We start from the raw sequence: 25,578 nt of genomic DNA, 5'->3' as shown, positions 1-25,578 counted from the left end.
TTTCTTTTCAGATTCCTTTCTCATTGGTCCAGTTTCCCTTGTGGGAGTCCTTAAAAGTAAGTTTCAGTCTTCATGTAAAATGTCTCTCTGATTATTATAAATGCCCACCATTTTCAGTGTGGATTAGCAGAATATAATATTGACTAACAGTTTAAAAACTCAAAACTCTTGATAGTTAAAAATACTTTCTGCTTGTGATTTACATGCCAGTTCAGTCTTTTAAACTTGTTCTGATACCCAGGGTACTGGAAACGAACACAGCAGGCATGACTGAAGTCCACAGATGTTAAGGAAAAACGTACTTTCTTCTCTCCTGCAACTCTTTTTCTTCCTGGTTGAATTGTATTTCATTCTGTGTGCGCGCGCGTGTATAGAGGTTAAGGAATAGCAACGTGTGCGAATGGAAAGAAAGCAAGGCCCCCCAGTGTTTGTAGGCCTGCACTTGCCGAGGGCTCCTCCACCCACCTGTAGTGGCTGGCTCCCGACCGCCCCTTCCATGTCTGTTGCTCACGCCAGCCAAGCGTGGGATTCCCCAGGGGGAACAGAGTGTGATGACTGTGAGTCAGCCTCAGGGAAGGTCACTCGTTTGTTTCAAAACAGATGATTAATTTTTAAAAGCCTGTGTTTAAAACATGATGAAATGTTTTTAAAATCTTCTGCGGCAATGGTTTTGAAAAGGGCGGGCCATGATATGGATTGTGTGGTTATTTTACAGCATTTTAAAGACCAGTACGAATGGAAATAATAGAGAACATCTTACGTGGTCAGGATAAGTCTTCTTTTGTAAAACCTCAGCGTTGCTCACACATGTGCACATGCATCTCAGTACTGGGTTGTGATGTAACATGTGTGTGTCGCTGTGCATACTGGTCAGAAGAGCTGAAAACCCTGTCCGAGTGGAAATGGTTTATAAATGACCAAACTGCAAAATGGCAAAGTGCCTAGGTAGGCATTTGATAATACAAAGGTAATTACTTTCATAATTGTATGAAATTAGTAATCAAAGCCTGGTCATACAAAATGTCTTGTGAAAAGTTAAAAAAAATATTTGCACTAGGAGTTTATATGCTAAGGATAATAAGATGAGACAAAACATTACTCATAAAAAAGAAACTCTGGAATATTCTATATCAACCAATATGTCTCACAACTGATCTGATTTTAAGTATTAAGTAGCACAGCTTATTTTATCAATAGACTTTACATATAGCTTCTTGGGTCTTTCATTGTTTTTGTTTTCACCATTTTCTTGGTGGTACATGGTGAAGATGGATGTCTTGGGCAGTGTTTCTGAGCATGATGTAACAGCTCTCCAATGAGAAGGTCACATTCCATGAGCATAACAGCTTTCCTTTTCCTTTTCTGTGTGTGACCAAAGAACAATGGAGCCAACAGCTGTCCAGCAAACAAGACTTGCTTTATTAGCGTCTCAATAACCAGCATTCACGCAGCTTCTGCACACTCGCTAACATCTTTACGCTCTATCTTTGCATAGGAATGTTTTGAGGCCCGAAGAGGGAAAAAGCATGGGGTTTGCTTCTTTTCAGCATTAAGGACATTTGTAGCATTCTAGCTAGTTAAGAAATATCTAGAACTTTTCAAAACAATCATAAATAATAATATTACATTTTAACAGTTGGCTTTGAGCATGCTAAAATGCTGTAGTTTTTTGTTTTTTGATCATTCAAGACTTGAAACCCACCAGGTCAGATTAGTTTAGTGTGATTAAAAGAAACAGTGGCAGCAGCATGCTGTAGTTTTTTGTTTTTTGTTTTTAAGTCAGGTGTATTGGGTAATTTTGGTATAGGAACATTCACCCTTTGTGAATGTACATTTTTATGAGTTTTGACCACCACCATTACCAAAATACAGACTATTTACAGTTTTCTCTTTTCCAGAATATCATGTAAATAGAATTGTATGCCATGTAGCATTTTGTGCCTGGCTTATTCCACTTAATATGCTTATGAGATTCATTCATACTTTTGCCTGCACCAGTAGTTTGTTCCTTTTTGTCACCGAGTAGTATCCCATTATACTGAGGTACTACACTTAATTTAGCCCTTTACTACTTGATACACGTTTGAGTTTCCAGTTTTTTATGATTATGAATAAAGCTGCTATAAATTTGCATATAGGTATTTGTATGGGGACGTGTGTTTGTTTCTCTTGGGTAGGTACCTGGGAGTGAGGTCATAGGAAAAGTGTAAGTTTAATTAGCAAGTTAGTAAGTTTAGCTGTCGGGCTGTTTTCTGAAGTGGCCGTCCCCTTCTGCAGCAGTGTGTTCCAGGTGCTCTCCCGCCACGTCATCGTTTGTTATGTCATTAAAGAAACGTCATTAGCCGTTCTAATAATTGTGTTCCAGTATCTCACTGTGGTCTTAATTTGCAGCTCTCTTACGGCTCAGCAAGGCTGAGCATCTTCTCACATAGTGGTTTTTTGTTTAAACATCTAAATGTGAACTCACGGTGCTTTGTAGAAGTAGACCATTGTGGCCACCTCTTTTATTTTTATGTTTATGATTTTATCCATTCAAGTTGGCTTTTGCAACCACAGAGAGATTGTAGCATGTGGAAGAACTCTGTTAATGTGTATGTGAGAATGCTACTAAAGATGATTTTTCTCCAAAAAAACCTGAGCAGGTTGTGTACACATTATGCTGCAAGGGGAAGGGGGAGCCTGGACACAGAATGGCCGCTATCCTCTGAAACTTACTCTGCCTTCCGTTAAAGGTATTCTCTTTTTCTGAAATTGCTTCCTCCTGCGGCCACTGTCTCTGTTAATCACACTACAGTCTGACTTGGTGGGTCTCAAGTCCTGAATAATCATCTCATGATCTCTTTCTCTCTATACATATCACATCACTCACCAAGTTTTGGTGGACTCTGACTTTTTGGAACCTGTAGCCTCCTTTTTATCAGATTCTTATTAACGTGAGCCTAGACTAAATCCTGACAGTTTCTCTACTTTCCTATCCATTCTACCCATTGAATTTGTGTGCTCTTCCGTAAACATCTCTTTGAAGATCTCGGAAATGTATAACTTCCTGAAGGGGCATGTCCACACTGTGTCCTTCACTGTTTTTTCCAGCTCCCTTCCCCCTCCCCATACTTTTTCAAAATTCTTTCCCTCCAGCCAGAATGGGCTCCTCACTGCCTCTGTTCCTTGGCTGATTTCTGAAGTGTGCTTCCACATGTGCAAACACTGTGCATCTTCCAAAGCCAGTGCAGTTTTGGGTTTTTGTTTTTTTTTTTTTCCTTCCATGAAGTCTTCCAATCCAGGCCCCGAAGCTTTACCCTATCTTACCTCACATTTGTGTGCATTGCTTATTGGTGTTTAATCGCACACTATGCTATCTTTAAAACAATTTAGACCTCAGCTTTTGAGGACTGGAGCAAGGCCTCAGCCCCCCCTGCATTTACAGATCTGTGACAGATGTTGGGAACACCCCATGTAGTGCCTGCGTACTCTTGAGCTGGACATTGGTCCCTTCATAGCAATGCAAGGACGAGTAAGAGGGTTCATGCTTTTGAGGAGCTTGGAGTCGTTGAGAGAGGCACAGAGTGCCAGATAATGTTAAGGTCTTGGGTCTGTAATTGGAGACTTCTCAAGGTAATGTGGGAGCCAGTCTCCCTGACTCCCCCAGTAACGTCATTGTACTGCCTCATTTCTTCTGGTTCTCCTATCTCACAGTACGTAGACCGAGAGTTTGCACGAAAGAAGACTAGACACCATAAAGAAAAAGAAAAGTAAAAGGGGGTAGATTATCATATCCAGAATCTCTAATAAGACGATAATTTCCCCCTGAAATTTATGTTGTGTTTGGAACTTTCTGGCAGCCCAACCAGAAGAGAAACATGATCGATTACATGGTTATTACCCGACAAAGACCTATCAGTTATTATTTCATCTTGTCCCCTTGGCTTTGGATACTGTCTTCCTGCAGGTGACTTGCACGTTTATGGCTCTGTCACAGACCACCTCCTCCAAGTCACAGCCTCGTGCAACCAGCTTCCTAGTTGACATTCTTGCTCAGGGTGTCTCAGGCCATCCAGTTTGGACAGAACTCTTGGCTTTTATTCTCCTTCTCCCCAGCCCATTCCTTCCTTGTGGTTGCCGTCTCCGTAACTAGCGCAGGTATCTGTTGCTCGCTAAAGTAGAAAGCTACGGTTACTCCATGGTTCTCCTTTACCCCTCAACACGACCCAGCCTGTATGCAAGTCCGCTGCTGGCGTTGAAGCCTCTGACACACCTCCTGCGTCAGCTGGTACATTGGCTTTGGCTCCTCAGAAGGTCTCCCTGCTTCCATTCTTTCTTCCCTAGAATGTCCTCTCTTGACAGCAGCCAGAGTGCTCTTTAATGAAATAAATCAGATGGTACCACTGTCTGCAAAACCCTTTGGTGGCATCTGTTTGAAAGAAGAAAAAGACCTAGCATTTAAACTATGGCTGATACAGTCCTCTGTCCCCTGGTCCCCTCTCCCTTACCCATCTTATCCCTTACCGCACTCCCAATGCACTCCAGCCTATACCGCCTCCTCGCACAGCCCTGCTGCCTCCCTTCGGTTCTCTGCGGACACATGAGGGTGGTGCTTGCCTAACCAGGACCCTCACGTCGGTTGTGCTCTCTGCCAGGAATACTCGGGATTCATTCCCTCTAACACTGTCACACTGAACACTACTCAGTCATGTGCCTGCTGCGTGCCAGGCATTTTCTAGGGTCTGGGGATAGAGAGGTGAAGAGGAGTGATGAAAATGCCTTTTCTTTTTTTTTTTAATTTTTTATTTTTATTTTTATTTTTTTATTTTTTTTTAAAGATTTTATTTATTTATATGACAGAGAGAGATCACAAGCAGGCAGAGAGGCAGGCAGAGAGAGAGGAGGAAGCAGGCTCCCTGCTGAGCAGAGAGCCCGATGCGGGGCTCGATCCCAGGACCCCGAGATCATGGCCTGAGCCGAAGGCAGAGGCTCAACCCACTGAGCCACCCAGGCGCCCTGAAAATGCCTTTTCTTGTTAGCTTTCATTCTATCTCATGGCCACCTCCTCCTTCCCAAGGCCTTAGACCACGTGTCACTGCAGAGGGACATGCCCTTTCCACCCCTCTTCGAAGGTCTCTTCTCCCCGTTCCTCCTGAGTAATTATAGCACCTGTTTATTCCCTCCCTGGCATTGTAACAGTGTCTTTAGTTATGCCCTTGTATCACCTAAAGCCTTAGAAAAGACCCCCGTTGGTGCTGAGCAGATACCGTCTGCCAGCCATCTCATCCACATCATGCACAACCCAGGGTGGGAGGCCCCGTGGTCACCCCCACTAAACAAAGAGGGGGTTCGGAGAGGTTGTCTTTCATCTGGTCGTCCAAGTCTTGGCTTCCTGTCCAGCACCCTTTCACCATATAACATTGTTAGTGATCGTAACTCTAGTAATAAAAGCAACCATAGGACTGAACTGCTCAGAGTTACGGGATACTGGGTGCCATGCTGACCGCTTCCCACGGATTATCTCCTCTTCATCTTCAGGATGGTTCTGAGACAGGTGCTGTTACTGTCTGCATTTTGTAGGTGTGGAAACTGAGGAAGAGTTCGAGCATCTTGCCCAAGGCCACAGGTGTTTTAAATACTAGAGGGGACAGCCAGGGTTTGAACCCAGGCAGTCTGAATGCTGAGTTGATGCGCTGAGCCATTTTACATGTAGCCGTGCACATAACACGTGATGTCTTCAGTAACGTGTTTGCAGTTTCGTGAGCTCAACGGCTGGTAAAAAGTTGAGGTCATGTTACGTCGGATCTGCTTATTTAGGCATTTCTGCAAGTTGTGTTGATTCCTTAACTTGTTAGCGTAAAGCTTAAAAACACTGGCTGTTGTATTTCTAAGACCGGCTCTCTCAGCGTCCGTGGCTCTGTCGTTGGGCAGGGATTGCGCAGTGTTCGCTCCGGGAGTCAGCTCTGTGACCCACCGAGGGTGAGCACGGGGAGCCCGTGGTGTTGAGTGCGGCCAGACCACATTTTCCCACATGTCTGTGTTTCATTTCTTGCAGCTCCTTGCTCATTGCGGGGAGCAACTTTGTCTTCTGATTACTCATATTCATGTTTATATGTTTTACAGGTCTTTTACCCAGCAGGTGTTTGTAACAATTCACTAACTGTTTGAAGGTTAGCATGCGTTCTTTTTCAAGTGCAGTGCAAAGTTGGATAACCGTATACGTTAACTCTGTGATTTATAATTTCTTTTAGAAGGATGTTCACAGCTATAACATGCAGGGTGACTCTTACTGAACTTTAGGGAGGCAGTAGGCATATTTTGGAAGGAAACGATAAAATTCCCTGTAAGAGTGTTACAGTTTTTGTATCATCTGAATATCAAACAGAAGCGTGTAGTGCACCTTAGCGGATTGTTAAGAATGCCGGCAGTTCTAGGGACGCCTGGGTGGCTCAATTGGTTAAGCAGCTGCCTTCGGCTCAGGTCATGATCCCAGCGTCCTGGGATCGAGTCCCGCATCGGGCTCCTTGCTCGTCGGGGAACCTGCTTCTCCCTCTGCCTCTGCCTGCCATTCTGTCTGCCTGTGCTCGCTCTCTCTCCCTCGCTCTCTCTGACAAATAAATAAATAAAATCTTAAAAAAAAAAAAAAAAAAAGAATGCCGGCAGTTCTAAATAGTTGCACAGCAGTAACCAGGAGAAATGCGGGCTTTGAGTTCAGATGCAGCTGTTGAAGCAAAATGAAAAAAATCATCTTGGTTATGTAAAACAATGACACCATGCTGATGATTTTTTAAGATGAAATCATAGCTTCGTGTTAGAAATCAGAGGCCAGCGGATTATTCTTTCAGTCATAGTACAATGTATAAAGCACTGACTTAGATTTTTCATGTGTACTCTGTATTTTTAAGCAAATATTTTAAAAAGTATAAAGCAGTTTTTATTCAAGTTGAAGAGTAAGTAACTTGCTTATTGTTCTTGATTCTTAATTTGATAATAGTTAAAATGTCCATCACCACCCCTACCCACAACAAAATTCTCCCATGCTTTTCAGCAGTCTGTGTAATAGTGTAGTGGCGGCTCAGTGCTCATTGTCTCTGTGTACACCATTTGATTTCTGGTGTCTGCACAGACATGTTTGATCAGAACAGAGATTCCTAAGAAAGGCATCCTGAAGATGGAGAAGGGAATGAGAAGCGGGAAAGTGCGTATGTATGTGATTTTTGCTGCACTAAGCTTGTACCCTAAATTAAATATTAACGCATATTTAAGGGAAGAAAACACCTGAAAATAAGAGCAAAGTAATTCTTTTCTGTCCAGGCCACTAGTCGAGTTGGAGTCTAAGATGATAAGGACTTTTGCTAAGGATTTTAGTAAAGTCACACAATGAAACAGACATCTTTGAACAGTTCAAAACTACAAGAGCATTTGAGTTCTTAATTTGCATCATGGAAGATACGGGACACTTTGTGCAAAAAGAAAAATTAGAATGTTACAGTGTTATTTGATTCAATTTGTAAAGTAATCAGTGACATTTTCTTGTTTCTAAGGTTACTGAGGTAGAGGGAGAGAGATTCCATACTAGGGGAGTTGGGAAAATAAAAAATTCCTTCTCCTTTTAAGTGGGATTCAATCTTAAGCAAAATGTTTAGAAAGTTCTTGTTTTGTGTAGTTTGTCCAAGGCAGGTAGTGACATCATGGAAAACCTCGTAAGGAGACATCATGGAAAACTTAAGGAGGACAAGCGTCCTCTATAGCCAGGGCCCTGCGAGGGTGGCAGAAAGGGTGTGGCTTCTGGAACTCTGGGTTCCTCCCCCAACCCTCGTTCAGCTTGCGCACTCGGGTGCCCATCATCCTCGGTACCTGCAGTTGAGAAGCCGCAGTGATGACAAGGCCCAGCACATTCCATGCAGGTTCCGTTACTGAAGGTCAGGTTTAACCCTGCCTCACCAGTGCCATGGCTTAAAGGGGAGGGGGTCAGGACCCTCTGTCAAAAACAATAAAAAGCATACCAGGATTACTCTTTTATTTTCTTTCTTTCTTTCTTTCTTTCTTTCTCTCTCTCTCTCTCTCTCTCTCTCTTTTTTAAAGATTTTATTTATTTATTTGAAACAGAGAGAGATCACAAGTAGGCAGAGAGGCAGGCAGAGAGGGAGAAGCAGGCTCCCTGCTGAGCAGAGAGCTCGATGCGGGGCTCGATCCCAGGACCCTGAGATCATGACCTGAGCCGAAGGCAGAGGCTTAACCCACTGAGCCACCCAGGCGTCCCTTCTTTTATTTTCTTGACTTTACTACATTTATCTCCTACTTAGGCAAGTTTGTGAGATAAATAGGATCAGATAGAAGATGACTGTGATGAGTCATATTGACTTTTTTTGGCTGAGACAGTGTGAGAAAAGAGGGGAGTTGGCCAGACTTTAGTGTAATCAAATTATCAGACATAGATATATATTCAGAAGCTCTTCAAAAAATGCCTATAATGATTCCAGTTCCTTTCCAGATAGAAAACTTTGGCAGTATTTGACTTCAAAGGACCCATCTCTAGATTCACAAGTAACCTCCTCTGAAAAATGGGAAAAAAGGAGTTAGCTTTGTTTTTGTTTTTGTTTTTGTTTTTGTTTTTTTTTTAGACTTGCTTTCTGGTTATTTGTGAGCATTTTTGGTGCTTGTTTAGTCTGTCTGGGTTGACGCTGCCCTGGGCTGGCGTGGCCACTGCTCCAGCCACTCTGTCTCAGCAGACGTCCTCAGTTGATCGGAGCCCTCCATCCAGCTGAACCTAAACAGAACCTTGGAACCACTTAGCACAGCTTGCCAGAAAGCCTGTCTACCTCACTTTGAGTTACAGAGGTGCAACCTACTTGCCATTCCTGGTTTAAATTGTTTTCTGCTGAGCCAAGAACAAAAATTTGGGGTTATGTTTGCCCAGTTCTCATCCTCCCCTGTTCCTTACACGCAGTGCAGTTATCAGACACTGCTTACCATTGTAGGTCCTCAGCGAGGTACCAAATCCTTGCCCACCTTCTTTGTATGAAGAATTGTGCATGGCCCTCTGGGATTCTGGAGATGAAGGTGGTGAGCTCCCTATCCTAGAGAATTAGGGCTGAGGTGAGACAACTTTTGAAAGTTAATGAAAGCAGTGACTCATTGTGATTTATATTTTTCTGGTGGTGTTAGGTCTAGAGGCTTGCCAGGGGATTTGTTCCCAGATAAATGGGGCTTATCGGTGCAGTTCTTCAATTCTTTCATTTTAACCATAAAAATCTTTTAAAACAGTTGTTCTGTACTTAAATATAGCCAGCCAAATATGCCTTTGCAGGCAGAATAATTAAAAATAAGCATAACTTTTTTTGTTGACTCCCAATCTATATCATGAGCATGAGTTGCAGTAATTTGTTTTATTTTAACTGTTAGTGATACATTTAGATATGTTAACAAAATGGGACTTTTTGTCCCTACCCAAAGCTAATAAAAGGCATCCAACCACAGATCCAGAAAGCTCAAAGAATGCCCAATCAGAATAAAAATTCCTCTAGTAAAATTTAGCCATATTACCCCCAAAATAATACTTTTTATCTATAAATCCTAAATATTACTAAGCAACTTAACATTTGAGCCCATCTTGCTTTTGATCAAGAATCATAAATGAGGGGTGCCTGGATGGTTCAGTCACTTGAGCGTCCTACTCTAGGTTTTGGCTGGGGTCGTGACCTCAGGATCGTGAGATCCAGCCCCACGTTAGGCTCTGCACTCAGTTTGGAGCCTGCTTGAGATTCTCTCTCCCCCTCTCCCCCTCCTGCCATGCTCTTGTCTCTCTCTCCTAAGTAAATAAATCATTAAAAAATAATAAATGAAATTTCTTTCCCTTTAACTGTCAGCACATTTATTAAAGACTTCCTTACAAATTCTTTTTTTTTTTTAAAGATTTTATTTATTTTTCTGATAGAGTCAGAGAGAGGGAAGACAAGCAGGGGGAGCTGGAGAGGGAGAAGCAGGCTCCCCACTGAGCAGGGAGCCCGATGTAGAACTCAATCCCAGGACCCCAGGATCATGACCTGAGCCGAAGCAGATGCTTAACAACCAGGCCACCCAGATGCCCCCCTTCTTACAAATTCTTAAAGATTTTATATATTTGAGAGCAAGAAAGTGAGAGAGAGTGTGTGTCCAGGCTTGGGGAGGGGCAAAGGAAAAGGGAGAAGCAGACTCCTGCTGAGCAGGGAAGCCTGACGTGGGGTTCAGTCCCAGGACCCTGAGATCATGACCTGAGCTACAGAAAGACTTGTAACCGACTGAGCCACCCCGGCACCCCTTTCTTACAAATTCTTAATATCTTCACCACCTGACTCATCAAGAAGGCAGGTATCTTAATATCTCAACGAACCACAGCTTAGGCACACAACATATAACCCACACAAAGTTCGTGCTTTTGACACATCTCAGATTGCTTTCAATCCAGCTGCCGTTATAACTACCATTAGCCTGTGTATGTAAATGATCGCTGATTGTCAGGTAGGGAAAGCCACCTGCCGTTATGAAAACTAGTTCTGTAGGAGGAACCCGTTTAGCCTCTTAGCCACTTGCTGATATTACTAGAGCCATGGTCTGGCAGAAGGGAAAGCTTAACTAAAGTCTTCGTTCTGTCCATTTTTTTGGTTCAAAACTTTGCTTTGCAGGTGGTTTTGGGGCAGTGACCCAGTTTGTTCGTTCACTTGGATATCTTACTATCATTCCAGAAGAACTTCTGGTATGTATGTGGAAGTAAAGTGTCTTACAAATGCTGCTCTCTTTGCTATGCCACAACTATAAACATAGATCCAAGTCCTCAAGTGTGTATACTTCGTACCACGTTGTCTCAGACACGTTTCAGTTCTGCTGCCTGCCTGTTACAACTCAACAAGTTGCTTAACTTCTCTGAGCCTTAACCTCCCGACTATAAAATGAAGGTAAAACGTCACGTAGCTCAGAAGATTGTAGATGGGGTTGCTTGAGTTAATGTGTGCGCAGTGTTTAGTGCGTAGAATCCACGTAGGTTGTAGAGAAGTGTTTATTGTGCTTGCTGTTACGTTCTCTGATGCTGTGTTTGCTCCTGAAGTTTCTGACTTGATTCCAAACCTTTTGGCTCTAGAGATTTCTTTTCAAATATGAAATGATCTCTTTATATATTTTTAGACGAAATTATTCTGGCCAGGTTGATAGTGGAAAGTTACGCTTGTCTATGGAGATTCTGTTTTTAAACTGTGTCTTCGGCTGTCCGAGCATTTTGATTAGGTGCCCCCCCCACCAATTTTTTTCCCTCCTAGATTAGAGCAGGCACTTACGTGAAACCTTCTCCATCACCTCCCCTCCCTCTGTTACACCCTCTTCTGCCCACTCTGTATCCCTGTCAAATACTAGACCTAGGGACGGCAGTTCTTTTTCCCCTTGAAAAAAGCGCCTGCGGTCATTCCATGCAGCTGCTGAGGGGCCTGACGGGTCTCACCCGGAGGCTCCCAGTGCAGTGTGCCCAGATGCATTCCAAGCCGCCATGGGAGGAGCTCGGGACCATGGATGTCGCTGTTGGGCTCACCGCCTGCTTCCTGTGTTGCCTCCTGCCAATGGGTTGGGTCCTGTCGCATCTGGAGAGCTACAAGAAGCGGGAGTGAAGGGGGCAGTCCTGTCCTTCACCCTGTGACCTGACCACCCGTGGCCTCTCCTGATCATGTCTGCTTTATTCTTGGCCGGATCATGTCCTTCAGTTACAGTGACCTCTTCCTCAATCGTGACCTTTCCATTTCTCGATGGTGACATCCTGGGACCACGTATATCGGTTTATGAGGCCCTGCTCAGTAGGGCCCTCCTGTAACAATAAAGTCTACTTAAACCTTAAAAAAAAAAAAGAAAAGAGAAAAGTGCCTGATACCCAGTAGGTACTCAGTAAATGTTGAATTGATGAATTGCATAATATCTTTGATTTTACCCCCTCCTGTGTGACATGTAATTGACATGTTAGTAGTTCTCTATTATTGCTTATAAACTCAGCCTAATCATTAGTATTTAAGTCTGTTTCAAGTGAACCTCCGCTCTTCGGAGCGCTCAAAGATATCCATAGATTAACGGAAGATGGCCTTCAGTGATTACTGAAAGTCCAGTGGAGGCTTCACATTCCTTTTCTAAAAAGTCACTGAAGTGAGTAATGGTGTTATAGAACTGGCTGTATAGCCCGATAGAATATACATTTTTCCATCTCAAAAGTAAAAAGATGATGGTCTCCTGTTTGGTTTCTTATGCTGTCACCAGTGCTCGTATAAGCTACACAGACAATGATGCTTTCTGCAAAAGCACAGAGATGTTTGCAAACATTTAAGCATTCACTGAAAGGATACCAGTAGTATGACACTCATGGCAAGACTGTCTTCGGAAGGCTGTGTGTAATTTTTTTATCATCTCTCCATTCCTGAGTTGTTCACAAAAATCCATTTGGCAGCTGCACTCTTAGTCTAGTGAATTTAATAAATATACTTTTTGAGTAATCATTCTCATCAGTTAGGTGGAAGGAGGTGTTGGGAGACCTCAGAGAACACGCATTGTTATATGTCTGATTTGCTTAGTTAGGTGTTGGACTTAAAAAAAAGTTCTCTGATTTCAGACTAAATTACAAAGCTGTAGTAGTTAAAACAATAGGGTATTGGCATTAAAGCAGACACATAGATCAGTGGAACAGAAAGGAGAGTTTAGAAGTTAATACAGTTCATTAATTTATGACAAAGGAGCCAAGTTATAAAATGTGGGACGGACAGTCTCAAAATGAGTGGTAGATCTAAATGTAAAACCTAAAAACCAAACATTTCTAGAAGAAAACACGGGTGCATTAAGGCCTGAGTTAGACAAAGATTTCTTAGATGAGTCACCAAAGTGAGATCCGTAAATAATTTGAACTTCATCAAAATAAAATATTTCTATCCTTTTATAGACACTGTTAAGAGAATGAGAAGGCATGGTCTAGGAGAAAATATTTGCAAATGACTTGTATTCAGAATATATAAACAACTCTCAAACTCAGTAACTGAAGAAAATTCAAAAAAATGTTCAAAACATTTGAACGGACACTTCACTAAAGGTGATCTAGGGAGCAGCACCTGGTTGGTTAAGCATCTGACTCTTGATCTCAGCTCAGGTCTTGACCCTCAGGGTCAAGGCCCACATTGTGAGTTCAAGGCCCGCATTGGGCTCCACTCTGGGTGTGAACCCTAATTTAAAAAAAAAAAGGAAGAAGATACAGGGATGGCATAAATGTACATTAAAAGAAGGTCAACATCAGTCTTTAAGAAAACATGAATTAAAACCTCAGTGACATCAGGGCTCCTGGGTGGCTCAGTGGGTTGAAGCCTCTGCCTTCATCTCAGGCCATGATTCCGGGGTCCTGGGATGGAGCCCTGCATCGGGCTCTCTGTTCAGCAGGGAGCCTGCTTCCCCCTCTCTCTCTGCCTGCCTCTCTGCCTACTTGTGATCTCTGTTTGTCAAATAAATCTTAAAAAAAAACCCTGCAGTGACATATTACTACACACCTGTTAGAATGGTTAAAATTTTAAAATCCCAATAATACTGTTGGGAAAGATGTGGAGAAACTGGAACTGGTCAGAATGTGAAATGGTAGAACCAATTTGGAAAATGCTTTTGTAGTTTCTTAACAAGTTAAACATGTTCTTACCATGAGATCCAGCTGTTTCACTCCTAGGGATTTCCCCAAGAAAAATGAAGGCATTTGTCCCTATAAAGACATATATGTAGATGGTCGTAATAGCTTTTTTGGTAATAGCCAGCAACTGGAGAAATTCCCAAATGCACTTCAATAGGCAGAGACCTAAACACATGATGATCTCTCTGTATAATGGAGTACTGCTTAACCGTTAAACAGGGATGAAGTATCAGTGTAGATGGCGACATGGAATCTTACGAGAATTCTGAAGGAAAGAACCCAGGTTTAAAAAAATAATGTCCACTTGCCTTACATAAAATTCTGGAAAAATCAAACTCGAGCGACAGATCAGATGAGTTAGGGTGTGACGAGGAAGGGCAGGAAAGAGAAAGGACAGAGAAGGATGCTTGGGCTGATGGATGGGTTCACTGTGTTAATTATGGCCATGATTTCATGGGCACGTGTCCAGATTTAGCAAGCTGCGTACTTTAAATATGTGTAGTTCATTGGACATAGTTGGACACATACTTACACCTTAATAAAATAAAACCAAAAAAACTGGAGGGCGAGCTCTGCTGTTAGAAAGCCTGGGTAAACGGTGGGTAATAACAGGGCCCAACTTTTAGGGTTGTTGTGAGGATTGGGTATTATAGCGCGTTCAGAGGCTAGACACTGCCTGACTCAGAGCCTGGTTCACCATCTGGTGCCACTGTGTCTTGTCTTCTGCTGGTTCATCCGCTCTTGGTGAGCAAGGCACCATGTCTCTGCTGTCTTTTTGCCCAGTTTGCAACTTGATGGGGATCGATTTGTATAATCCTCAACTTATGTCGTGAACAGGGCAAAAAAGTGTTTTGACAAATTTTAAACCCAGACTTATGTAACAGAATCAGCATCTTTCAAACGTGTAATATGGGTAAATACTAAAAAAAAAAAAAAAAAAAGAACTGAGGAATGTGGCCGACACTGCTTTGGACTAACTCGTGAATTGCGTTACTTATATATTCAGAAACATATGGGAAATATTTAAAATGTTACATTGTCTTAGAGTTGTATCTTGATTTGTACACATAGGCACAAGTGTGTATATATCCTACGTATTTCCTGAAAATTGTTTCCTTTGAGCCCTTGACTATAGCTGTCACCCTTGTTTCTTTGACTTATTTTAGAATGCAGTCAAGTCCTTGGGAAAGTCACTTATGTCATCAGTGAGGAATGTCACCAAAATAGCTTCTCACTTAAGTTCCCATCCCCAGAGCTAACCCACAGGAGGTTCCGATAAATTCAAATATTTAATAACTTGTATTTTTCTTTCCCCTTAAATGCAGGCCCTGTGGTCCTGGAGGCAGGATCGTGTGGTGGATTGTTGGCAGTCAGCAGTCTGTGGAGCTTTTGCAGGTGCAAAGGATTATATTATACTGGGAAAGACCAAAGGGGGGAGAAAAATGTGAAAATATTAACTATGCAAAAACAACATTCTTTAGAAATTCCAGATTGTTTAGATGAGGAGAGTTCCACTAGTTGTTTGAGACGAGAGTGTGTCTTAGGGGGAAAAAAACCCTGAATGCTTAAAAGGTGTCTGTTTGAAAGACAACCAATTTGTTTTTGACAAATTTTTCTTTTTCTTTTTATCTTTATTAAAGCCTTCACTCAGGCGCTTGGATTATCTTAAAGATGATTTGTAAAGCCCTCTGTGGGCAGAGACCTGCCGTGGGTGCGGGGCTCACTGTGCAGCTGTCTGCCTGGAGCCCTGCTTTGGGGGTTTCAGTGATTTTTGCAGAAGGCAATGATTCACAGTTTGTGTGACGTGTTTGACAGCGCCGCCGATTAACTGCTGTCAGGAGAGCGAGGCTGCTCAGCAGACTTACCGACGGCTCAACAGGGTCTGGGGAGGAAAGGTGGAGATTGAAGCATCTGGGCATTTTCTAGACATTAAACCAAGAGCAAAGTGACAATATGCAATACTGTGTTACTCATCACTAAGTCGTGTGCAGTTTCCAGTGAGGTTGTAAAAAGAACTCAGGTGCTTTAAAAAATTAGGTAAGTGCTAGTTTTAGCAGTCAAAGAGAGAAGTGCATTTTGCAGTTGCAAATAAAGGTAAGTTAGAATTATAGTTGAAATAAATTGAAGTGGAGATTTGCCAGAAACCATAAACTGCTAATTTCGATGTGTAGCCACCAGTAAATAGGTAGTTTTAGGATGTCAACTTTATTAGAAAATAATTCTTTTCCAGTTTGTCTCATGGTTGTTGGATTGGTTTTATTGGCTGTAGTAATGAGGAGAACAGAAAACATGTATTTTATAGGATTCTTTATTAATAGTTGGTTGGACCCATTCGACTTGTAGAATTGATAATCAAGAAGGATCTTGCCTCTAGACATGAAGCCAGCTCAGACTGATTATGATGAGTAATTGTTTCCATATGACACTTCGTCATTAGCTGTGTTCAGCGAGTAGGTGGTCTTGATTCACTTTCCAGAGGTCAAGAGTCTTTACTCCCTAGTCCTTAAGAGAAATGTGTGATTCTTTTTTTTTTTTTTTTTACTCTCTCCAGGGGACAAAGTGAGCATTATGGAAATTTAGTCACCCTGGATAAGGAAGGGCACTTTGTAAATTTACCAATACCATAAAACTTCCCTGGGAATGAAGCAAGAAGTATGTATTCTCTGGTCCCTTGCTGAAGTGTAGCTAATTCAAAGATTTGCTTACAAGCATTGTTTCTATGAAGGAAATGTGCATTCGCTACAGTGTCTTTTTCTGAATAATGCTTTGTAATAAGCACTTAGATTAGAAGCAGGGAAAGAGAGACTTCCACCCGCGATCCACCGTGCGGTAGGCTCCCTGGGGCTGGTCCGGGGTGTGCAGCCGACGCGCGCTTGCTCCAGGGACTGCTGGAAGCCGCAGGGTGGTGCAGTCAGGGGCTGGCCCAGAGCCATGGACCCGGCGGGGGCCCACCTGCTGGACTCACAGAGTTGTCCCGTCTCAGCTGTGCCCCCAGCTAAGGAATGAGACTTGGGGTCCTTCCTGAGCACTGGTTTCCTTACCTGTAACATAGACGCGCCCCTCCCTGCCAGAGCGGGGACCACTGCGGGCATCAGTGGGGTGGGGTGTGTATTAGTCCTTGTACCCCGTGACACCGAACTGCCCGATGAGAGGTATGATTTCTGCTGCAGTAGCAACAACCAGAAAACGAAAAGCTGTCATCGCACTGATTCCTATTCACAGTTTCACTGAGAGAGTAACCTATTGATAGAGTGTCCGTACGTAATGACCTCCGGTAGCATGGAGAGTTAGAAACGCCTCCGTGCGCACTACCGTATTTCTTCAGTTGAGGTTCTGGTCAGTGAAGCAGTTTGTCAGCGTCTGCGAAAATCCATTGCATGTAGATCCACATGTACTTAGCAAGCGAGAAAACAAGTATATTTTTGTTTATATCCCTTTCGTTTTAAAATTTCAGTTGGTAGGTTGATCGTGAGGCATACAATTACGATTTGAAAACCTATGTTGATTTAAAACTATTCTAAAACCTTTAAAATATCATTTAAAAATATCCCCAACTTGTGAAAAAGTGGTAGCCGGTGGGAGTCTGTGGTGCCGCTGCGCCTTCCACCCCGTGGAGGAACGGCTCCTGCCCCCGGCCGCCCTCCTAGAACGTCAGGGCCTCCCCCCACCGCCCAGCTTCTCCAGCCTCACTTAGCCACAAAGGCAGTGATGAGACTCGCCCTCCTATCAGAAATCAGATTGTTCATCCTTGTGCACTTTTCCAGTTTTAAAATAGTTAAATCATCATGGATGAACCATTTTCTGTGCTATCTTTGGCACTTTTCTGTGCCCATGCTTGTTTTATAAACTACTTGGCACAAATATCCAAAAATGTCCCCTGAGATTGGAGGTGTTGATGGCTCGTCATGCTCAGAAATTCCCTTGGCTTCTGGTCAGAGGTTAAACAAGGCGGGCGGGGGGGGGGGATGACTTTGCCAACTTTCTCACTACAAGTTAATTTTTAAATATAAATCTACAATTCAACCTAAGTAATTATGACATTTGCTACTATAGTGATATGTGCAGAATATTCTAGTGTTCTTTGGTCAGTTTCTCATAATTAACAGCTGCTTACATTTTCTAAGAGGGAGCAGGACTGAAAGAGTGGGAGGGACAGAAAAAGAGATAATTTTCATGGCTTGAAATTCCAGAATATGGGGCGCCTGGGTGGCTCGGTCGGTTAAACATGCGACTCTTGGTTTCAACTCAGGTCATGATCTCATGAGTCATGAGATAGAGCCCCTCATCGGGCTCCGTGCTCTGTGGGGAGTCTGCTTAAAGATTTTCTCCCTCTCCTGCTCCCCACCATCCCCTGCGCTTGGGCACATGCGCTCTTACACTCAAAAAATGAGTTTTTGGTGTTTTTTTTTTTTTTTTTTTTTTTTATAAAAAGGAGAGAAAAAAATTTCAGAATAGGGTGACGGATTTATCTGGGTAGCAAATGAGAAGGCCTGGCACAACCTTGAAACACACACAAAAACCCTGTTGTTGTAGCCCCGTGTGTCTGTCCGCTGGTTTGGAGATGACACCCCCGAGGCGCATGCTGGGGTGCGACAGCTCCAGACTTGTTGGAGGAAGGTGGCCCCTTTGTTTGGGGTGGTCACGAACCCGCATTTGTTCCCTAAGGACATGTGATATGTCATTTTATTGTAAGCTCCCAGTTTCCCCTGAACCTGGTCTCTGAAAGCAGTTGGCCTGACATTCTGTGAGAGCCTCCGTCTGTGGAACCTGTAGAAAATTGCTTCAGTTGTGACGCCATGCAAGCACATAGGCAGCCTACAGTTGCACCGAATAATTATATCCTGTCTAATATGTTAGCTTGTTCCTCGTATTTATTACCAGCAGTTTACAGTTTCCTTAAGTAAAATGCAGAAAATCACTGCATTTTAACCAAAAGCGCAGGTCCCCAGCCCCCTCCCCACTGTCACCCATATTACATGATCTTCATAGGCCCCCTTTGCAGCCTCATAAAAAGCACGGCGAGGGGAAAAGCACGGCGAGGGGAAAAGCACGGCGAGGGCTGGGTAGTAAAGCAGTTCTTGACATGTGAAGACATTAAAATTGATTTATTGATAACTTTCATAAAATGCAGCTACCGTCATAGTAAAATTGGGACCTCTTTAAGTGTATTTGTTTTTGTCTTGGATTTTCTTCGTATTACCCATATGAAGCGGCAGTCTATAAGATCACATTGGCAGGCAGCCACAGTAAGGGACAGGTGCACTATAGCTAGGGACCAAGTCATGTCGGGTGCACCGTACCCATGTTTACGAGAAGACACATACTTTTCAACATAGGTAAGTGAGGAAAGCCTGAGTAGTCAGGAGACCAGTGATGTCTTCACCAACTTGTAAGTCTTCAGAGTTGGTTTAGGAAAGTTTATGAGCATTTTCTTTTCTTTTTTTCTTAAAGGTTTTTATTTGAGAGAGAGAAGTTGGGGGGAGGGGCAGAGGGAGAGGCAGAAGCAGGCTCCCCACTTGATCCCAGGATTCTGAGATCATGACCTGAGCAGAAAGTAGACGCTTAACCAACTGAGCCACCAAGACCCCCAGCTTATGAACATTTTCAAATAGGATAATGGTGTATGCACTTCTGAGTTTTAACAATCAGGCACATTGTATGTCTTATCACATACCAGTTATGTGGTCAAGGAGCACTACTTTTAGAGCTAAGATGCTCGTGACATTGAGTGGCAGCTCCATACTGTGTGGCCCTGAGCAAGTTGTCTGCCATGTGGAGTAATCCCACGCACACAAGATGCCGTAAGTCTCGTGTGCCGTAAGCACAGAAGATACCACGGTGCCTGCTGCAGTCCCCCTGCCGGCTACAGAGTAAGCCCAAATATCCACTCTGAGCTTCCCCTTTCTCCTCTCTTTTAGAGGACGAGTTAAAACCTCGGGTTTGTAAAAACTACAGATGCTTGTTCCGGGCTCCTGGCAAGCATTTTTGAGTGTCTGCTATGTGCACTGGGCTAGAGCCATGAAGGAAAATCACACTTTATCTCTGCCCTTGCAGGAAAGAGCCAGGTACTACCCTAGACACTTGGCACAGACTTACTTAGTGCCTGTGTCATACTCTTCCCTGCTTTTTACAGATGAAGAAACCTGAGGCCTCAATGACCATGCGCTCATGGTCTGGAGTCAGGGAAGTTCACGTCTCAGCTCTGCGCTAAAACCGTCTGTGAGTTCTGTAACCTCACTGAGGCTCAGTTTCCCCCGCCGGTTGCATAGGGTAGCCGTTACAGAAGTACGTGTCTCGTAGGGTGCTTTACCTAGAGAAGAAGTACTGTATTTAAGCATGGGATTTAAGGCTTGATCTTTCTGACTCTTCCAGAGTTCTTCTGGGCTGGGCCCTGCAAACCCTTGCACCTAGTGAAGGACACAAAGCCAAACACTGTCAGATTTGGGGTGGGGAGTTTGGGGTGGGATAGTACAGATTCATTGCCTGAAGTTGAGTAAGTACCTAAATTTCAGGCAGCTTCTGAATCTGGAGGAAAATGTTTCACATGTTCTTAGGACAAAAATGGCTAAAGCAAATGGGGCTCATGTCATTGATAATCTGTAGCCCTAAGGGGTGTGTCCTTTGTGAGTCACCAGAAATGGGGCATAAAAGCGTTAAATGGGTACATCTTTCAAAAAGTCACTCATGCCTGCTGCCAGAGTTCAGCGTGAGGATCTTATTTCAGCAACATGTTTAGAAAGATAGTTGGCAGAGAGCAGATGACCTTCACACACCACAGACTTCAGGGGGAGACGTGCTATTTCTGGAGCATCCTTCGTACAAGTGTTGTGTTTAGCCCCCTGTGAAACTGCAGCCCAGCTCACGGAAGCTAAGTCTTGAGAAAGCCCTTTCGGGTTTATTATTTCTATCTCCTCAGGGCCTCTTAGGGTTTAAAATACATCTTTGTATAACACTAAATAAAATGTCGACAACATATACTGTGGTTTCTATTTAAAAAAAAAGTCTCGAATTCCTCTGTCCGTAGGTATGGATATTACAATGTGTGGATTTTCTAAATATCAGTTTGGCAGTCATGGTATTCCGTGGAAGAGAAGGTGGGAAGGAAGCTGTGGGCAAAGTGCCTGTGGAATCAGGATGCAGAGGGGGGCCTAGAAATGTCATTATTTGGCCTGGCCTGTTCTCTGAAGCCTGCAAAGACAGAAAACTTTGCCCTTTTAAAAGAATTGAGCTGTTAATACTGAAAGTCCCTGCAGCAGTATGCATATTTCTGTTTGCCCATTTTATCTCAGACCAGAAAAAAGAGCAGCATTTTGGAGTCTGGGTCAAAAACAGTGTCCCCGGAAGCCATGGGCCTCTGAGAGTCACTGGAAGCAGCGAGCCTCTCCTACGGACAGTGTGTGTCTGAACACAGACGCACAACCACGTGCACACACACAGGTCTGTTGAGCAAGATAAATTATGGGGCCTTTTTCCCCGCTTGAGTGTGTAAAGCATTATCCTGTCCTCTCTTTCACCATCACTATGAGAGCCACGGGGCATGTGGGTTTCGCACGTGTGCGCCCGCCCTCTCGAGTCAGGCCAGTGGATGTAATGATAAGGGAGTGATCTCAGTAGACTTAGGAGGAATGAGAAAATAAAAGACTGTGTAATACCGTAAACAATCCCTCCTTTACCTGTCGGGTTGTCTTCTATGCGCAGGTGGATTTGCAGCTGCGGTCACCACGCCTCTGGATGTGGCAAAAACAAGAATCATGTTGGCCAAGGTAAGTGTTAATCTAACACTTAGATCACGCGGACACAGCTTGTCCGTGCTCCCCCCAGGGCTCGTGCGTATTGCGAGCACACAACTGCGATGTGAGCCTGCTGCGCCCGGCTGGACATGGCCGTTGGTGAGGGGTGCCCGCCGTTGTCCCCGTGAGCGGCATCTGTGCGGCACCCCGCCTTCCCGAAATCATGCTCACTGGCCTCGCATAAGCCAGCAGGGCTGCTGGAGGGCCTCGGCCGTGATGCCATGTTCCAGGTTGCTCTATGTTCACGGCCCACAGACATGAGGCTCAGAGTTGCCTCGTTTCCTGCTGTGCAGCAGGTGGGCTAGAGGTGCCGAACTCACACCGCGTTTGGCCTTCACTGGGTCCATCAGGACAGTTGTCACAGTTTAAAAACATTTTTCATTAAAAAGAAAAATTGTGGGGCGCCTGGGTGGCTCAGTGGGTTAAGCCGCTGCCTTCGGCTCAGGTCATGATCTCAGGGTCCTGGGATCGAGTCCCGCATCGGGCTCTCTGCTCGGCAGGGAGCCTGCTTCCCTCTCTCTCTCTCTGCCTGCCTGTCTACTTGTGATCTCTCTCTGTCAAATCAATAAATAAAGTCTTTAAAAAAAAATAAAAAATTAAAAAAAAAAGAAATTGTTATGGAAAAAGCTAGACCAAGATGTCATGGAATGCCATGTGCATAACATCTGGGGCACAACCATAGAGAAGAAAACGTCCTACCCTTAGGGAAAAGTGGGACAGTGAGTGCGGGATTCTGTTACGTGGGTGGACAAGGCCAAACCCGAGAGAACCGCTCCTGTGTTAAATGGATCATAGTGCTCTTTATTAAACGTGTCTGTTAGCTACTTCGGCAAGTTTGGACCGCATAGACTGATCAGTGCCTGGTCTTCTCCATGCGGTCACTCTGCTTTCAGTCTTTGTCCCGTGAGACAGCAGTTGGTGAATTACCGAGGCGAGCTCTGCGTCCAGTTTGATGCGAGAACCTAGGAGAGCAGCTTCCTGTCCGTCAGGGCTCACCTGTGGGTGGGAACGGAAGGGCTTCTTCTGGTCTGGTGTGATCCAGATCCAGGAGTCCTGATTCCGGAGAAGCTCCCACTCTGTTTCCAACTGTCCGAGCAGAGGGCTGTTGGGAGCCGCCCCCTGAGGATCAGCTGGGGAATTTCATAAGATAATGGCTTCGTCTGTTGTCTGTCACACAGGCTGGTTCCAGCACCGCTAGTGGGAACGTACTGTCTGCGCTGCACGGGGTCTGGCGGACGCATGGGCTGTCAGGGTAAGCACATGCAGGAAGGTGAAACCCCCCTTCCGCCTCTCCATGGGCTCTTCCTGCCTTAACCTCAACGGGATGAAACCCTTTCCTTTCTTCCAATCGTCCTGGTTGGGTCTCTTTATTTACATTGCACCAACATATTTGACATTGCCCGTGTGAGATGCTAGGGCACGGCCAAGTTGATGCAACGTCTAGCCATGTGATCACCAGCCTTGTCCGTCTGGATGTTGGAGGACACCCATGTGCCTGCCCACCATCGCCCCCCCCTCGCCCCCCACGTTCCGGGCAGCAGCTCTGAGCAAACAGGATTCCAGTTACGGAATGCAGGAATGCAAGCGAGCGAGGGTGACATTTAGAGGAAAGCACTTGTCGTTGGGGAGACTTCTCACTATGATCAGTAGCAGTTACTTTCGCCACACCCCTGTGTGTGGCACCTCACTTGAAACCCGCTCTCTACTGTGCTCTGTGCCCCAGACTCCAAACACCATGTCCGAAAATGCCTCCTTGGCGAACGTGCTTTCATGTTGCTTTTACCATCTGTACACGTCTCCATGTTGGGGTCTGGATGGGTCGCGACACAACAGTGTGCGCTTTGGAAGGACCTAGCAGGGGTCCTCCTGGGAGAGCAGAGCCATGGTTGCCTCCTGGAGGGTGGCGATGGGGGTAGTGTCGTGGCAGGGTGTGGCTGGTGGGGACAGCTGTGCGAGGCAGTGCCACCACCTCTCCCCGGGGGCTGTGGCGATGACTGACTGGTGGGTTGTGTGCATTTGACAGGTCTTTCTTTTGGCCACTAGATAGCTGGGCAACTTGAGGCCTCTTGGTGAGGACCCAGGTGAGGTTTTCGCGGGAGAATGGCCCCATTCTCTGGAATTTCCAACTGGTAGATCAATTGAAAAGTGGGTCCCGGTGGGTGGTTTTGTTGAATGGGCCAGCTCTGTTGGACTGATGCCCGCTGATGATGGGCTTAAGGATTTCAAGACAAGAAGTGGGTGTAACGGGAAGGAGCGCTTGAGCATGAGTGAGGCAGGGAGTGGCAGAGCGGGCGCCCCTGGGCCACTTATAGTCAATACCGCGTAAGTGAGAGTCTGCTTGCTTGTGCCTCAGACACATTGGTTTTGACACAAATTTCACCTGAACAATGAAATGGTGTGAGAGAAAGAGGCTCTAAAGCCACTTTTTAGTAGCAGGTAAAAGATTCTCAGTGTTTCAGATAGTTTTGAGCTGCACAGAGATGTTTCGTGTAGTAGCCTTTTTAGATGATAATCAAGTCAAAATGCTGAATTTTACGGCCCTCTTTGTTTCATTGCGGCTCCTATTGGGTTTTATGGCAAGCACCGGTCAGACCGCCACTCTTGATTTAGCTCTGTGGGGTCGGTGTGGGCTGCAGTGCATCGGCCTTGCTTGAGATGACGGCCGGATGCGGGTACAGCAGGATGGGCCTGGCCTCCGAGAGCTTGTGGAGAAGGAATTCCTGTGAGGACAGGATCAAGACCAAATCCTCCCCGGTCCCCACTGTGCTGTGTGCTCGGTGTGGTGTAACTGGGCGACACCAGAGTTAGAGGCAGAGGACAGGCGACCTAAACATGCCCAGGGCTCCTCTGTCCACACTGTCAGCCCTGAAAAGGTGACTGGGAATTTGGCTTATCATCTCGAGTCTGGGCTGTCCCGAGTATGCACAGTGTGGTCCTCAGAGTATCCAAGCGGCCACACCGGTCATTGAGAAATGTTAGTTTCCACTAGCTTCCTACTAACAGGGGGCTAAGAGACACCAAATAATTTGACAACACAATTGTAACTCAACGCAAACAAAACAAAACAAAACAGTCTCTGCAAACATGGGCCGCTGTTGTAAAACCGTTCCTGGGCGCCCTGGCCTGCCTCCTCTGTCTGGTTCTCACACAGCCCCCACGGGCCCTTCCGCCGCGTTGGAGCCCCCTTGTGCGTCTCTGGAGTGTTCCGTGGCCTCGCACTTGCAACTTCCCACCCTGCAGGGAAACGGTGCTGGCCTCTCGGGGGCGAGTGGGGACGCTGCGGTCTCTGCATGTTGGTTCTCACGGGGGAAGACCACGTTCTGGCACCTACTTGGGATATGTGCTCTCAAGCCAACTGGTTTCCCCAAAACAGAACCGCCACACGCCCTTTCAGCCCAGCAGCCGGGAAGCAGATGGGGAAGCCTGCGCCTCCTGCATTGCGCTTTCCTCCTTGTCCTGTTCCTCAACTGGCTTTGTGTTCCTTGACCACGCCCTTCATGGGGGGACCGTGGGGCCTGTGCGCACCCCCGCCGGGCCCTGTGCCCTCCGTTTGCTCATTTGTTCCCTCGTGTGCTCCGCGGTCCGGAGAACACAGCCCCCTCTGCTCCAGGCTCCCACTGCACAAATGACTCCGCCGTAAGGCTGTAATTAGGTTAATAGATCCAATTGTCATCTAGTGAAACCGTAAACTGCTTCCATCTGCCCCTGCCAGGAGCAGCGGAGTTCATCAGCAGCAAAAGCTGAACCAAGGCACAGGTTTCAGAAATGTCTGCTTGGGATGGGAGGGAGGGAGGCTGGCTGGCTTTCATGGCACAGGTGGTCTTCTGCTGACCTCCCTCCTGGCACCCTTCTCTGTGCAGGTAGGGCCAAGAAGGGTCAGCTGTGTGTCAGGCCAGAAGGTCCCAGGGGCCTCTGAGCGGTAATGGGTGAGTGTCTGTCCTCACCTACCACCTCCTGCAAAAAACAGGGTGCATGACACCGAGCTAAACGACTTTTCTCCTTGTATAGTTTTCATGGTTACCTCTGGACAAGAACAAGAGGTTCTCATCTGAAGTATTTTAATGATTTCAATCCCTACTTCCCTAACTAAAGGGCCCCGTAATGCTAAGTCCGTCTTCCTCAGAAGTGCTGAGTGCTCCTCAC

At 45.2% G+C, this 25,578-nt stretch overlaps 1 protein-coding gene across 3 annotated transcripts in view; it reads left to right on the top strand.

The window, feature by feature from the left end:
• Positions 1-25,578, top strand: part of SLC25A26 (solute carrier family 25 member 26) — a 133,011-nt gene that overhangs the window by 105,853 nt on the left and 1,580 nt on the right. For all 3 annotated transcript variants that reach the window (XM_047747220.1, XM_047747214.1, XM_047747208.1), the window contains 4 exons: positions 12-56; positions 14,971-15,040; positions 21,344-21,408; positions 22,614-22,687. In XM_047747220.1, coding sequence (XP_047603176.1) covers positions 12-56; positions 14,971-15,040; positions 21,344-21,408; positions 22,614-22,687 — 254 coding nt within the window. The remainder of the gene's footprint in view (positions 1-11; positions 57-14,970; positions 15,041-21,343; positions 21,409-22,613; positions 22,688-25,578) is intronic.

The sequence above is a fragment of the Lutra lutra genome, chromosome 1, assembly GCF_902655055.1.
Source record: "Lutra lutra chromosome 1, mLutLut1.2, whole genome shotgun sequence".
Lineage (NCBI taxonomy): Eukaryota > Metazoa > Chordata > Mammalia > Carnivora > Mustelidae > Lutra > Lutra lutra.
Note: the sequence above shows the minus strand (reverse complement) of the source record. Positions and strands in the feature narration are given on the sequence as shown.